The sequence below is a fragment of the Salvelinus alpinus genome, chromosome 24 (assembly GCF_045679555.1).
Source record: "Salvelinus alpinus chromosome 24, SLU_Salpinus.1, whole genome shotgun sequence".
Classification (NCBI taxonomy): domain Eukaryota; kingdom Metazoa; phylum Chordata; class Actinopteri; order Salmoniformes; family Salmonidae; genus Salvelinus; species Salvelinus alpinus.
In genome coordinates, this window is record NC_092109.1 from 12641643 (window position 1) to 12658253 (window position 16611).

A 16611-nucleotide genomic window follows, 5' to 3' on the forward strand; every position below is an offset into this window, starting at 1 on the left:
ATAACACTAACGTTGCTAATTTATGCTGAGCTTTGCCTGGAATCCACAGAGCTGGAGGTAATCTGCTGCTTCCTGTGAAGAGGGATGGTATTGTTGTTTGGCTAACAGAGGTGTGTGTGTGTGTGTGTGTGTGTGTGTGTGTGTGTGTGTGTGTGTGTGTGTGTGTGTGTGTGTGTGTGTGTGTGTGTGTGTGTGTGTGTGTGTGTGTGTGTGTGTGTGTGTGTGTGTGTGTTCAGCAAAGGGAGGTCTTGTGGTTTCCTCTCACGGGTCTCATGATCGCACTGAGCTCCAAGTCAGAGCCATGGAACCCATGACACAGTTACATGGTGACCTGCTAGTAGTGGAGAATGCCCTCAGGCTCAGAACTAGGATCAGTTCACCCTCTCTAAATGCCCATTTTAAATCCACAAAACTGACCCTAGATCAGTGTTTATGGCTAATTTAAACACAAACACGTACACACACTTGGCTGCATACCACTGTGATATACCACTGTGATATACATATGGTTCTAAGTAGAATAGAATCAGAGGGACCCATCTAGCTGAGCCATTCTGGAAATCATAGCATAGCATAGGCCATCTCATCTCAGACTGGAGGAGAGAATAAGGACAGGTATATCACTCAGGCATGTGTGTGTGTGACAGGGAGAGCAGCCCAGCCGAGCGAGCATGGATTGTCACATGACTGTGACTTATACTTAAAAATCTCCTTTGAGTCAGCTCATGTGTTCTTACTAATATGACTGGTGGAGTGAGGGAGGGACAGAGAGGGAGGGGGTGCGACAAGAAGATGAATGAAGTTGGGGCTTTGGGGATGTCATTGACGGTTAGAGGGGGGGCTTTAAGAATTGAGTAAGGGATGTTGTCGGTGGGTAGGCTATTTGTGTGTGTGTGTGTGTGTGTGTGTGTGTGTGTGTGTGTGTGTGTGTGTGTGTGTGTGTGTGTGTGTGTGTGTGTGTGTGTGTGTGTGTGTGTGTGTGTGTGTGTGTGTGTGTGTGTGTGTGTGCTTCTACATCTGCATTGCTTGCTGTTTGGGGTTTTAGGCTGGGTTTCTGTATAAGCACATTGTGACATCTGCTGATGTAAAAAAAAGCTTTATAAATAAATGTGACTGGTTGATTGATTACTAGGCCACATAAATCACTATTTTCCCACTTATATGACAACACAGATATTATACAGGTAGGTGTAAGTTTCCTCAGTGGGTCTGTTCTAATGGGTTGTTTCTGAAACACATACACACTAATCTACTGTCATCAACAAATAGTGGTGTACTGTTCCATTCACACCAGGACATACTGATCTCAAGTGACATTTTAATTTACAAAACCTGTTTGTTCATTGAGATGATAGCAAATAGCTAACTAGGGCTTGACCCTTGATCAGGGGACCCTCTGGGATAGTCATTCCCACCTGTGCCATGAAAATCCAGACCTCTTGGCAGATATGTTTGTTTGTCTGTCCTATAATAGACACATAAGATCAAAGGAGCATGGCATGTGAATGAGAAATAATGCATATATAGTCAATGACATGATATGCCATGCTATTTAGGCCATATCTATTGATCACTGCAGCTGTACATAGCCCATTGAGTGTCTGCTGCCAACACAATGACTCAACTCTAGCCACTTTAATAATGGAAAAATTGATGTAATAAATGTTTCACTAGCCACTTTAAACAATGCCACTTTCTATAATGTTTACATACCCTACATTACTCATCTCATATGTATATACTGTACTCTATACAGTCTACTGCATACCATCTACTGCATCTTGCCTATGCCGTTCGGCCATCACTCATCATATATTTTTATGTACATATTCTTATTCATTCCTTTACACTTGTGTGTATAAGGTAGTTGTTGTGAAATTGTTAGGTTAGATTACTTGTTAGATATTACTGCATGGTCGGAACTAGAAGCACAAGCATTTCGCTACACTCGCAATAACATCTGCTAACCATGTGTATGTGACAAATAACATTTGATTTGATTTGTAAATAGCCCTTCCAACTACCTACCTCATCCCCATATTGTTTTTATTTACTTTGTTCCTCTTTTGCACACCAGTATGTCTACTTGCACATCATCATCTGCACATCTATCATTCCAGTGTTGATTTGCTAAATTGTAATTACTTCGCTACTATGGCCTATTTATTATCCTTACACCATTTGCACACACTGTATATAGATTTTTCTATAGTGTAATTGACTGTACTTTTGTTGAGCCTGTGTTGTTGTTTTTTGTCGCACTGCTTTGCTTTATCTTGGCCAGGTCGCAGTTTTAAATGAGAATTTGTTCTCAACTGGCCTACCTGGTTAAATAAATGTGAGAAAAAATAAATAATAATAATAATTACTATATGTTGTACACGAAGGAGGGGCTTGCTTTATTTTTCGGGAATAGTTTAAGTGACGTCACCCCAGCAGCCAGCGCCCCTTCTACCCAAGCCCTAACACGCTCTCCACTCGAATTCTACAGGCGTGTGCATGGTGCTTGGTAGAGCTGTCAGCCGCAATATAAATACATATCTACTGGTATAGAGCGTTTTTTTGTCGTAGTAAAGTAGGGATTACATTACCAAATCAGTTAGAAGATCGACATTCTTTATTTAAACGAGCTACTCGTGTTTTGAATATTTCAAACTGGATCGTTTGCCGCTAGAAGAAGTAACATAAAGGGGCGGGTGCGATTCATTGCGAGCTCCAGTCCTGTGCAACACCTCAGCTAATCTGACGTTACAGTCTGGTGAGAAATACTGTCACTGAGCCTGCCAGGTGAAGAGCACATTTTGACGGAACACTAGCGGTGAAATAATTATTTAGGCCATTTTTATAGCTATATGTGTCTTTCCTAACACCGAGGTGTCACGCGGATGATATTGCGCTGTCATTATTTGACTTTCATTTTTTTGATATCTGTATTTATTCTATTGACTGTCAGATAACGTTAGCTTTGAGCAAGATAGCTAGTTAAACAACAATGTCGGATAACCAGAGCTGGAATTCTTCGGGTTCCGATGAAGATGTGGAGACGTCGGAATCGGGAGTCGGGCAGCCAGTTGTTGGTATCGCCGAGCTTGGTGGAATCATCAGCAAGGTAACTTTAACGTCTAAGCTGGTTTTTTGGCTCACTCCCACTCTTCATAAGATACAAAAATTAAACAGGTTGATAATTTGAGGGTACTTCGCCAGTACGGATGTGGGCTAGTTCAACGAAGCAGTGTTGGTTTCCCCCGCAGCTCAGAGCCAACTGTGGGCGAATGTAACCGCTGAAAGGTGTTACATGAAAGCTTTTCAATAGCTAACTAAGCTTTATAGAATCAGTTATTGCCTGATTGATCTAATTGAAAGCTGTGTGGGGTTGTCATTCTAAAGAGATTGTATGCCTGACCTACTAACCCAAGCATGTTGAGAGCATAAAAATGTAATTAATAAAACGCGTTTGGAATCTCGAATCCTGACATTTTGACTGATAAACTTATGGGTACACTTGCAATGGCTGCCTGGTATTTCCATGGTAATGTAGAATGTTCATTCAAATTATGCTAACTAATGTGGCTCATGCAATGGATTGTATACTGAACCAAAATATAAACGCGGCATGTAAAGTGTTGGTCCCATGTTTCATGAGTTGAAATAAAAGATCCCAGAAATGTTCCATACGCACAAAAGCTTATTTCAATGAAATGTTTTGCACAAATTTGTTTATATTCCTGTTAGTGAGCATTTCTCCGTTGCCAAGATAATCCATTCACCTGACAGGTGTGGTATGGTAATAAGCTGATTTAATAGCATGATCAATACACAGGTGCACCTTGTGCTGGGGGGCAATAAAAGGCCACTCTAAAATGTATAGTTTTGTCACACAACACAATGCCACAAGATGTCTCATGTTTTCAGGGAGTGTACAATTGGTATGCTGACTGCAGGAATGTCCACCAGATCTGTTGCCAGATAATTGAATGTTAATTTCTCAACCATAAGCTGCCTCCAACGTCATTTTAGAGAATTTGGCAGTACGTCCAACCGGCCTCACAACCACGGACCATGTATAACAACGCCAGCCCAAGACCTCCACATCCGGCTTCTTCACCTGCGGGATGGTCTGAGACCAGCCACCCAGACAGCTAATATAACTGTGGGTTTGCACAAACAAAGAATTACTGCACAAACTGTCAGACACAGTCTCAGGGAAGTTCATCTGGTTCTCGTCGTCCTCACCAGGGTCTTGACCTGACTGCAGTTCGGCGTCGTAACCAACTTCAGAGGGTAAATGCTCACCTTCGTTGGCCACTGGAGAAGTGTGCTCTTCACCAATGAATCCCAGTTTCAACTGTACCGGGCAGATGGCAGACAGCGTGTATGGCATCGTGTGGGCGAGCGGTTTGCTGATGTCAACATTGTGAACAGAGTGCCCCATGCTGGGGTTATGGTATGGGCAGGCATAAGCTACGGACAAGGAAAACAATTGCATTTTATCGATGGCAATTTGAATGCACAGAGATACTGTGACGAGATCCTGAGGCCCATTGTTGTGCCATTAATCCGCTGCCATCACCTCATGTTTTAGCGTGATAATGCACGGCCCATGTCGCAAGGATCTGTACACAATTCCTGGAAGCTGAAAATTGCCACGGTTCTTCCATGGCCTGCATACTCACCAGACATGTCACCCATGGAGCATGTTTGGGATGCTCTGGATTGACATGTACGACAGCGTGTTCCAGTTCCCGCTAATATCCAGTATCCATTGAGGAGGAGAGGGACAACATTCCACAGGCCACAATCAACAGTCTGATCAACTCTATGCGAAGGAGATGTGTCTTGCAGCATGAGGCAAATGGTGGTCACACTAGATACTGACTGGTTTTCTGATCGACACCCCTAACTTTTTTTAAAGGTGTATATATGACCAACAGATGCATATCTGTATTCCCAGTCGTCTGAAATCCATAGATTAGGGCGTAATGAATTTATTTCAATTGACTGATTTCCTTATGAACTGTAAAATCTTTGAAATTGTATTTTTATATTTTTGTATAGTGCATTTTATGTAGTTTGAGTTGCTTCAACAAATTACAGCTCAGAATGATGGGTGCACTTTCTGCTTTTACTTCCTGCTTTGCTCCTATGGGCTAGTTGAAAGATGACAATGGGATTCTAATATACCATAACTCTGCAAAACTGGTACCAGCGTTGCTAGTTAGCAACGTTGCTAGTAGTTATCAATAAAGGTCCAATAAATGTATTTATTTTCTAAAGCTGCTGCGTGGAATTATTACGTGGTCTTAATCTGTATATTTTAGACCTAGCCTAGTATCGGTGCACATAACAATGGCTGTCAGTCTTCCCATTATGCCATCATTGACTTGAATGGGGATGCCCGTTCTATTCATTCTATTTCTATGGCTTGGGAGATTATTGCACGTCGTCATGCTAAACTCACCTGCGCGGTCATAGTGAGCCCCTTACACATGATACATGAGTTTTAGATGGATGAACATTACATTCCTTATATTCTCTTGTTTTTATACAGCCGTGTGTGTGAGAGAAAGAGATTGTGCGTGAGTGCTTGCCACAGATTGTTACCTCAGATTGTTGCCACAGTAGAAGATTGCATCGAAACATTTTGTCAAGAATTGGATATGAATGTGGATGTTAGACTTAGCCAGTGAGCTCAAAGCACAGTAAGTTTACGGTTTGTGTGTCACACTGGCTATCCTAATCACGACTCTCCCTTCCTAGTGTTTCATCACCTACCCGTTGTGTGACTTGAAATGGTTGTTTTCATCCAATTCAAATGTCTCATTTAGTGTGTTTTTTCTTTTCAGATTGCTTGAATTGTCAGTGTTACTGTTGTAGCCAACTAATGTGTCCCAGACTATCGTGCGCATCCTCATTATCACTTTGTAAATCCCTCCCTCATAGTGAGGTAAATTCCTCCCTCATAGTGAGGTAACTTTTTTATTTTTATTTTACGTTCTCCTCTCCCTTCAGTGGACTAACTACATCCATGGCTGGCAGGATCGCTGGGTGGTCCTGAAGAACAACACTCTGAGCTACTACAAGTCTCAGGACGAGAGAGAGTTCGGCTGCAGAGGGTCCCTGTGTCTCAGCAAGGCTGTAATCACTGTGAGTATGCTACCCTGTTCTATAGACCAGTGATTCCCAAACTGAGGCGGGCCCCCTAGCAGGGTTCTACGCTGACCTTTTAAAAAAACTGTCCGATGACAGAGACAGTTTGCCTGTAGAGGTTCCCTCTGCCTCAACAAGGCTTTTGTCCCTGAGTACATATAATAGGTAATACTGTACCACGTTACTATTCATGGTTTCTGATATACACTGTTACGAAGAGAGCAATAGGGAACAGCTGTAGAGGGTCCCTGTATGTCAGCAAGGCTGTCCTCCTTGTGAGTAGATGTCCGAGCTCAAACCTACAAGACAAATTCTGTCGTTTTATGGCATAACAACATTCTGAGGAATGGTCTGGCTTTGGGACATTGGCCAACAGATCTGGACCTGGCTAGCACAAAATGGCAATGTTCCAAGGTGTAGGGATGGAGCAAGCCGAGCAAAGATTAGGGGCACAGTGGTATCTCCTGACTCAAGCTGCCTGCCAAGTCAACACACACACAGCAGGGCACAGTGCGGCGTGTGGAAGTGTGTTTGGGTCAGAGAATGACCTGACATGCAAGATCACAATTCAGCACATACTTCTGAGCTCTTGTTGATTTCTGACTCCAGTTGAATTAGTGGGTATGTGAATGATCTGGAAGTGGTATTTTATGGACAGTGTAACAAGCTAGTGAGGGATCAGCTATGGACAACGGCATACATTTGACATGGAATCTGAGATGTGCCTTGGATCCAAAATGTGCCCTCCTAATCAACTGAGAGAAACTAGCTACCAAAAGCATCTTATGGCTCAAGTTCATTGTTAGAATCATATGGTTCTAAAGATTAACTTCAACTTAAGATGCCCTTGGGGAACCGGGCGCAGAGCTATAGCTGAGTGTATGACTGAACAGAAGAAACTGTTTTCATTTAAAAACAAAAACAACACACAACTCCTGATTGCGACTTAGTGCTGGAGGGTAAGTAGCTTGTCAGGTGACTGCTGGTTTCAACACAACACTCTGAGCTGGGATAAACTTAAGCCCTACTCAGACCTACTCAGATCCTTTCACAATGCATCCTTCCTTCCTCCCTTCCTTGAAGTAATCACTGATCTAAGGCCTAGATTCAATCAGATCGAGCGTTAACCGGATATAGCCGACACGAGCATAGCTGATGTTTTGGTAGTGTCGGAGGTTTAACTGCGTTGGAGCTGTCAAATTGATGAGCAGCTGCTCTTGTGATTGTCACGAAGCTACACCCGTCCCACTTGCCTCAGAAGTTAAGAACGAGAAAGTGACGACTATAGGCCTATAGAAATAATGATGCGAAGATTGAAAATCGTTCAACGAAATAATGAGGATTTTCTATCAGTCTAATTGAGGTGTAGATTACATCTCACATTCCAGTGTTCGGACTTGTAAACGAGGGGAAATGGGATTTCTCTTAATGCAACCCCGTGCAGCCAATGGCAATGTCCACTTTAGGTATAACACCGGGAGCCACTTGTGGATCTGACAGCTCTAACGCAGTTCCACCTCCGACACCGGCAAAACAACCACTCTGCGGGTGTCGTCTAGAGTAGATCTAACACTATTTGATCAAGGCAAGGGGGAAAGCTATCATAGCTTTTACCAATCCGGTCATGTCATCCACTGACCATAGCAGGATGATGACACGAATGAGAAAAAAGGGTGGGTTCAAAGGTCAGGTTGTCATGGTAACTGATGAACGTTGAAGACTGATTCCTCAGGGCTTTGAACCCTGTGAACCGTCACTGTCCTGTAACTGGCAGCTCAGTGGTTTGCCAAGCACATTATCATATCCCACCACCGTGTGTACACACACACACACACACACACACAGCAGGATGAATGAGTGACTGTTCCCGGGCTGGTCAGAGTGGTCAATCCATTCAGTCGGTATTTATTCAGCTTCATCCATTCTCTACCACTGTAAATATTAACTTCCACTGTGTGTGTCATTTAGTCCATGTTCCAGACCTGGGGAGCAAACTTTCCATAACGGAAGCTTCCATTTGATCATAAGAAATCAACAATGGAAACAAACAAAACAAAATATGCCCCCTGGCTCAGACACAATATGATTAGAATGTAAAATGTTTGTGTGAGTGTGTGAGAGAGACACTCGCCAGTAGGGCTGTCCCCGACAAAAAATGTTTAACCTTATTTTTCCCATATAGACAGACAGACCCAATGTGTTTGAATAAAATCAACTACATATGTATGCACTGAGCTTGTCTGATGCTTTAAGCATACTGAGATATTAAATAACTAAGATGCACAAATGACTCAAGAAAGAGCCCGATAGTCACACTGTTAAAAAGAAAATGACAGCGAGGGCCTGTGTGGTTGGCGCACGTTGTCTCGCTCTCCTCCTTACTGCATCAAAAAAGCACCACAGCAAGTGTTTGTGCTGGAGCTCAACATTTCAGTCATTTAGTTTCTTACTTGTTTCTGACTGAAAGGTTATGTTACCAAAATCCGTCATTTGTTTAGGAAAACCATTCCCTCAACCCTTGCTCTCTTCACGTGATATGTATGCCTCGCATGCATGTGACCAATAGGGCCTTGACGTATAGCCTATCATAATCACATCAATAAATTGGTTATAACCAAACTCCGAACACAGTAACAAGTGACAGCAAAATGGATGTAGAAGACGTGAAAGAAACTCAAAGCGGGCGATGTTTACTGGTTGCTCAGGAGGGAAAGGGGACGTCAGATGTGTGAGACGTTTTACTTAGTTGTGGTACTACTGGGGATCAAGAAAAAGGAGGGTATAGGAGCAAGCGTTGCGTGAGTATTGTGTGCCAAACAGTTGCTGTTAGATTACAATATATATTTTTTTTAATTCTGACCATTTGTAACAGTGTAAACTGCACTAAATAAATAAGTGTAGGAGAGAGTCTGTTCTAACGAAACTAAAAATGATAACACCTTTATTACAGCAGACTAAAAACGATTGCATTCATGAATTTCTGTTTATTAATTGTTTAGGCTAATTATTCAAAGCTCTCTTTATTTAATTTTGAAACTAAAATGCCTGATTGCATTTCGAAGCATGAAGGTCTTGTATGCTGTGTGACGGCATGAACGAATGATTGATTGATACAGTAGCCTATATATTGAAATATAGGCCTAAGTAAGTTATGGTATTAAGACTAAACAGGCCTACAGCTCGATGGTGGTTATACAAGGATACTATACCAAGCCTACTAATGATAACGACATCACTGATGATTATAATGAATATCATTATAATAATTGTAATAATAGAAATAAGGAGGTCAAGAAAAAGGAGGGTATAGGAGCGAGAGCTGTGTGCATATTATGTGACAAACAGGTGCTGTTAGATTAAAAAAAAAATCTTTATGTAATACTGAAATATCACATTTACATAAGTATTCAGACTAATGCACCGATATGACATTTTTGGCCGATATCTGATATTTTCCTTGACAAAAAGAAACGGTACCGATATACATTTTTTTTTGCAGCCTTTTAAGCATTCTAGTACAGTTAAATAGTTAACACATGGATGCAGCGGTCTAAGGCGCACTGCATCTCAGTGCTAGAGGCGTCACTACAGACACCTTGGTTCGAATCCAGGCTTTATCACAACTGGCCGTGATTGGGAGTCCCATAGGGCGGCGCACAATTGGCCCAGCGTCGTCCGGGTTTGACCGGAGTAGGCCGTCATTGTAAATAAAAATTTGTTCATAACTGACTTGCCTTGTTAAATAAATACAAATTAAACGCAGGAGAAATCAATTTAGTTATAAAATGATATTAGATCATTTCAGTGTCACATCTTACATGCTGACCAGACCACTCGCTCGTGTGTGTCATCGCGAGCATGTGGGTTTTGTCCACCCACACCAGACCCAACTGATCAGGACATGCAGGTTGAAATATCAAAACAAACTCCGAACCAACTATATTAATTTGGGGACAGATTGAAAAGCATTAAACAGTTATGGTAATTTATCCAACTAGCTTGCTGTTGCTAGCTAATTTGTCCTGGGATATAAAAGGTCCTCTTCTCTGACAATTAATCCACAGATAAAACGGTAAACCAAGTTTGTTTTCTAGTAATCTTTCCTCCAGGCTTCTTCTTTTTTGGACTTTATATGGGGGTTGACAACCAACTTTAAGATGCATTACCACCACCAACTGGACTGGAGTGTGGACCTCAGTTCATCTTTCAATCACCCACGTGGGTATATCCTCCTAAAAACCTATGGGAGAAGCGGGACTTGCAGAGCCTCGAGCATCACAAATAGAACCAAGTTCTATTTTACCGCCTGGCTACGCGGATGCTCGCGAGCATTGTGGGTGCAATGAAAAAAAAACTGTGCACCATGGGGAGAAAAATAATAATAATAATTGCGACTGCTCGACTAAAGAAATCTCGGTCGACCATAACGTTTTTAACCAGTCGACTAAATGGGCTGAGCCCTACTCGCCAGCTAGGCAGTGGAGGACGATTGGCAGTCAGGACAATTGGGTTCCCAGTTATTGTGACCTGGATCGAATACGATCTACTGCTCTCAGCTCTATTCAATTGAACTGATTCCATTTAGTCTGGAATACACCGGGTTTTTCTCGCTCGGGCCTCCCTGTATGCATGTCCCTTTCTATATACGTCTCTCCTTTATGTGTATATAATATCAGCCCTTGCTACTCTGCATGTGGCTCTGGCGTACTCCCCTTGCCTTGAAATCACTGAGTGACTCCCAAAGAAGGTCCACACTCTCCTGTTACACAGTGTGTCTGTGTCTCTGTCACGCTCACTGAAGTGGAAGATGTCTGCTGGTTCGGCAGGCAAAATATATATATACACACACACACACACACATTGTCATTCTCCAGTGCTCAGTGATTGTCACCAGTCAGGTTAGGACATGCAGAAATGTGGCTTTACTTCCCTGTCAGTGTTAATAGACGTGTTATCATGTCACAAAGACACTGAGGTAGATGTGTGTGTGAGAGAGAGAGGTCACAGGGTTCCGCTTCAGATGACATCGCATCGTGCAGTGTGTGTCCGTTCCCTGAGGGAAGCAGAGAAAACAAAGAAGAAACGACCCAGGGAAAGAGGGAGAAAATCATAGAGGGGGCTGACAATGGGTCTGTCTGCTTTCTCCGCTGCTGCTCTGCACCGATTCAATGAGCCGTGTAAGCCTAGCTTTTTTATCCCCTCTCCGGTGTGTGTGTGGTAAATCAGAGATTTGAGCCAGTATATCGGTTGAGTGGTCAAGCAGCACAGATCCTTGTGGATCTGCAGCATGGGCAGTTGTCTAATTCTCGCTCTCGTCATTTTTTTTCTCTCTCATTCTTTTCACTCCCATTTTCTCTCTCTCTCTCTCCTATATTCCTCTCTCTCATTCAGTGGGGATTTAGACGTTCAGTTGAATGCTATTAAAACGTGACTGCTCATTGTCAGGCCACTGCTTAAGGTGTCTGCATGTATCATGATATTTCTTCTTGAGGCAAGCTGAAGTCGGTAGCCGAACCCTATGCCCATTCGTCTGTGATTAGTCAACAGTAAGAATTCTTCAGTAAAGTCTTTGTCGTTCATTTTCGTGCACATTTTACACCAAACGTCTTGTAAAATTGTCCAACTAAGATCTCGGCAAAACAACGTCAAAACTCAAGAAATCTGAAATTTGTCATTGACTATTTTGAGGAAGTTTGTACTGGCTACGGCGTCTCACAATAGACAAAACGTACTATTGCCTCTTTTTTTTCAGGTTTTTGAAGCGAATGTCTTTTAAGGGAGTATGCAAGCACTTTTGCTTGCATACTGAAGCATGCTGACTCCTTTAGCCAGTGCATACAAACGACTGAACAGAGCCAGTGTTTGTGTTGGTCAACCAGTTTCTGTTAGAACTGAAACCGGAGTTGCTCAAGCCCACTTTAGCCTGCTGTCTTGGCGCACACACACACACATTCCGTCCGTTCGACATTGAGGATAAATTTGAAGGAAAGCATCTTTTCTATTGTCACTCTCGCTTTTCATAGCCTTACTAGAAAAGCAAACGTGAAAATAGTATCCATGTAAATATTACAGCCATTCAACTAACATTGCATAATAATACCGTAATATGCAGCTACTGGCTGGATGTTCTGCGACTTTGGCCTATTTTATTTTTCATTTGAGTGGTCCAGGAATTAATAGGGTCCATTTGTTTTCTCAGGACAATGGGGAATACAATTTGTTTGTGTTTTAGGAGTTAGTTTACCCTGCTTAAGATAACAACAAAAGGACACTTTAGGTAGCCTTGCTTGAAGGAGCGTTGGGCCAGTAACCGAAAGGTTGCTGGATCGAATCCCCGAGCTGACAAGGTAAAAATGTAATTCTGCCCCTGAGCAAGGCAGTTAACCCACTGTTCCCCGGGCGCCGAAGACAAGGTTGTCGATTTTAAGGCAGCCCCCCGCACCTCTGATTCAGAGGGGTTGGGTTAAATGCGGAAGACACATTTCAGTTGAAGGAATTCACTTATCCAACTGACTAGGTATCCCCCTTTCCCTTTAAGGATCAATTCCTCAGTTCAAAAGGCTGGAGAGTAGCCTAGAGCCCTAAAGTAGTAGACCTGGCCTTTAGCCTCGCCACTCAAAGCCACTAGCATCCATTATTAGCTCCAGATTTAGCTTCAGCTCTCCTCTCTGCTCCCCTCAGGGGCTTGGAGACAGACCACACAACGGGGAGGGTCTGTTGATTGGTTCAATCTCTCTTTCTCTGGTTCTTTCTCTCTCGTTCCCTCGTTCGTTCTCTCTCTCTCTCGTTCTTTCTCTCTCTCTCGTATGTTCTTTGGTTCTCTTTCTCTCTCTTACGTTCTCTTCCTCTCACGTTCTTTCTTTCCTTCTCTCCCTCTTTCGCTATCTTCTCGTTCTTTCTATCGTGCTCATGTTCTTTCCTTCTCTTTCATTATTTTTTCGGACATAATTTTTCTATCATGTACTTTCTTTCCTTCTTTCTCGTTCTACCTCTCCACATCCTCTTTCTCTCGTTCTCTCATGTTCTTTTTCTTTCTCTCTCTTCTGCTTCGCACTCTACCTTTTTTTCCCTTCCCCCTCTCTCTATACATCCATCTCCCCCTTCTGACTCTCTCTGCATATTTGATCAAACCAAGGCCATTGGCAGTGATACTCTGAGGAAGGATGGCAAAGCAGAGGTCAAGAGAATTGAGAAATGTCAATGTGTGCAAATTCAGAAGTCATCTCTCTGCCCACCTCAAACCCTTCAGCCTATTTATGTTGCTATTGCAGAAGGAAGCTCTTTGATGGGTTTAATCTGTCCAATGAATGGCTGAATCTGTGGTTTATTCAGTGATATTGTAGTTTGAGGGAGATGGGGTGATGGGGAGGAATAGAAGGGGCAGGGGCAATCAGTGTTGATTTTCAAGGGTTTACTAAGAGAGATTGGAGGGTAGGATGGAAGAAAAGAGTGCGAGACAGAGAGCCGGAACAAAAGACAGGCTATAGGGGGAGGTGTTGAAAGTGTTAGAAAGTGTTAGTTGAAACAGGAAATTGGTCTCTTCCTCTGGTCTAGTTCGCATGACATCCTGTTGCTTGATATCACAGGAGACGAGTCGTCGTCTCTGGCCCGCTGTCCTATCCTGCTCTCTCCCGTCCTGCCCTGTCCTGCTCTCTCCCGTCCTGCCCTGTCCTGCTCTCTCCTGTCCTGCCCTATCCTGCTCTCTCCCGTCCTGCCCTGTCCTGCTCTCTCCCGTCCTATCCTGCTCTCTCCCGTCCTGCCCTGTCCTGCTCTCTCCCGTCCTGCCCTGTCCTGCTCTCTCCCGTCCTGCCCTGTCCTGCTCTCTCCTGTCCTGCCCTATCCTGCTCTCTCCCGTCCTGCCCTGTCCTGCTCTCTCCCGTCCTGTCCTGCTCTCTCCCGTCCTGTCCTGTCCTGCTCTCTCCCGTCCTGTCCTGCTCTCTCCCGTCCTGTCCTGCTCTCTCCCGTCCTGTCCTGCTCTCTCCCGTCCTGCCCTGTCCTGCTCTCTCCCGTCCTGCCCTGTCCTGCTCTCTCCCGTCCTGTCCTGCTCTCTCCCATCCTGTCCTATCCTGCTCTCTCCCGTCCTGTCCTATCCTGCTCCCTCTCATTCAACTAGATCAGTCTCTTCCATTATAGTCTCCTTTCCCCAGTGACCCCAACCATCTACCCTTTTAGGATTAGAGTTTTTGTACCAGAACACAGATTTATGCTCAGTGTTGTTGTATACGCCGCAGTAATACTGTCTGTGAAATGCTGGAAGTCTTGTTTATATATGTAGATATGTGGTGGGCTACAATTGTTTAGATTGGTTTCTCTTAGGGATGTTAACGGTTTACTGTTAATCAGTTAGACGCCAAAAAGACATTGCTTATTGGTCTATAGGATCATTTGCATAATTGAGTGGAATTGATGCGTTTTGTTAGTTTATCATGTAAATTCTTTATCACACGCGCACAGCATATGTTACAGAACCTAGTAGTCCGTGAGCTGAATAAGATCACCTGTCGGACAGTGCAGCTCTCAAACAGCTGGATGCTGCTGGAGTGAAAAGTGTTCTTATTCGAAGCCCAGTCATTGTGCAACAATTCTAAATGCAATCGCATGTTAAAAACAGGTTGGGCCGGCCGCTTCAAAAGCACAATGGGGAGTTTGTCTTGGGAAAGAGAGGCGTGAAAGAGGCCTCAGCCTAAAACCTGTCCTTTAGAAGTTTCTGGACTCCTCCCTACATGCTTCAGACAGAACTTTAAAGAGAACATTGGAGGAGAGTGGAACTAAGTATTCACTCGCGTGTGTATGTCCAAAGAGATCCACTCTTTGCCTCTCCAGAGGAATGGGTGTTTCTTTTAACCCTGTTTCCCAGTATACCCTCCCAGTTTACCCACGCCCGGCAGACCATTCCAAGGAGCCCTCTCACCATCGTCTCCCATTCCTAGCACCCTAGAGTAGGCTTGGGCAGAATATCGTCTTCCGGGATATTTGAAAATAGCCACGGGATGTTTTTTTTAATACCGTTGAAACTATTTTGTTGTTTTTCAGTACATTTTCATGTTTGTAGCTACTTTTTAAGTAAATACTTGCAGTCAACTTGTGCAATACGTTCGGCGATTGCGTTCTTCATTTCACCTGTCACATTAGTTTACATTATGAAGCTTACCGTAGTTCCCCAGAACAGTTGAGCCAGTCGCGTTTGTTTGTAAATAGCACAACGGGAAGAAGCAGGAGCAGATGAGTCCATCTGTGTATTGACAGGGGTCGCGTTTTATATTGAAAGTCAAGTGTTTTTTTGTTGTGTTTTTTTCCAATAGAGTGATCAGGGAAGTACAACTATAGTTTTCCTTCAGAAAATACATTAGTGCAACACATTTGGCTGGCAGCCACACAAGTAAATGAGCTTACAATTGAAAAAGTAGGGTCTTTTTTTTTCTTTTCAAAACGATGCATGGCCATCATATTTCTAATGTTTATCGTAGAAATAATGTAGACCAATATACATTTCCTAATGTTTTGCTTAAAGTTAATCTTGCTTAAGTCAGAGCGCTGTCTGCTGATATGCCTGTTCGTGAATTCTCATCCGAGTGGAGAAGTGCAACTGAGGCACAAAATCAGTCCGATGCCGAGCAGAAATTACAAGAAGCATTTTAGTTCTGTGTGTACAAAACGCTGGAGTACAAAACGCTTTACTTATGCTTTTTAAACTTTTTTTTCCTACGAGAAAAAACTAAGAATTCTGCCTTAACGCGACCCCTAAGTTTAACTTGCTAGTTATCTAAGCAAGTATCTGAATTATTAAGGGGACGTGGCATCATAATGTGTTAACTTTCATGTTTGAGAATTCGAAACCCTTTTGGATGAGTTATCGGTACAGCTGCCACTGCTATATTTTTGATTTCCTTACCCTCCTCCCCCGTCTTCTCCGAACAGAGCATGCAGGCTCCCGAGTGGCGCAGCGGTCTAAGGCACTGCATCGCGGTGCTAGAAGCGTCACTACAGACCCTGGTTCGATCCCGGGCTGTATCACAACCTGGCTGTGATCGGGAGTCCCATAGGGCGGCGCACAATTGGCCCAGCGTCGTCCTGGTTAGGGTTTGGCCGGTGTAGGCCGTCATTGTAAATAAGAATTTGTTCTTAACTGACTTGCCTAGTTAAATAAAGGTTGCCCTAGCGAGTCCAGACTCCAGAGCTAGTACTCTTCTTCCTTCAGATAAACACAATGTCTCTCGTTCACGTTCACTTGTAAATGTCCAAACTCACCAAAAATAACATTCGGTAGCTCTTATATATATAATAAGAGCTACCGATGCATATATATATATGCATAGTCACTTTAACCATATCTACATGTACATACTACCTCAATCAGCCTGACTAACCAGTGTCTGTATGTAGCCTCGCTACTTTTATAGCCTCGCTACTGTATATAGCCTGTCTTTTTACTGTTGTTTTATTTCTTTACTTACCTCTTGTTCA

At 43.3% G+C, this 16611-nt stretch overlaps 1 protein-coding gene across 3 annotated transcripts in view; it reads left to right on the forward strand.

Annotated features, from left to right (window-relative positions):
• Positions 1 to 2459: 2459 nt before the first annotated feature.
• The window catches only part of LOC139552178 (ceramide transfer protein-like), a 33134-nt gene continuing 18982 nt past the window's right edge, over positions 2460 to 16611 (forward strand). Inside the window, exons 1-2 of one of the 3 annotated variants that reach the window (XM_071363626.1) lie at positions 2460 to 3109; positions 6010 to 6144. In XM_071363626.1, coding sequence (XP_071219727.1) covers positions 2993 to 3109; positions 6010 to 6144 — 252 coding nt within the window. In that variant the 5' untranslated portion in view covers positions 2460 to 2992. Of the gene's footprint in view, positions 3110 to 6009; positions 6145 to 11179; positions 11325 to 16611 lie in introns of those variants that run through there. The other 2 variants (XM_071363628.1, XM_071363629.1) reach the window with 2 other exon arrangements.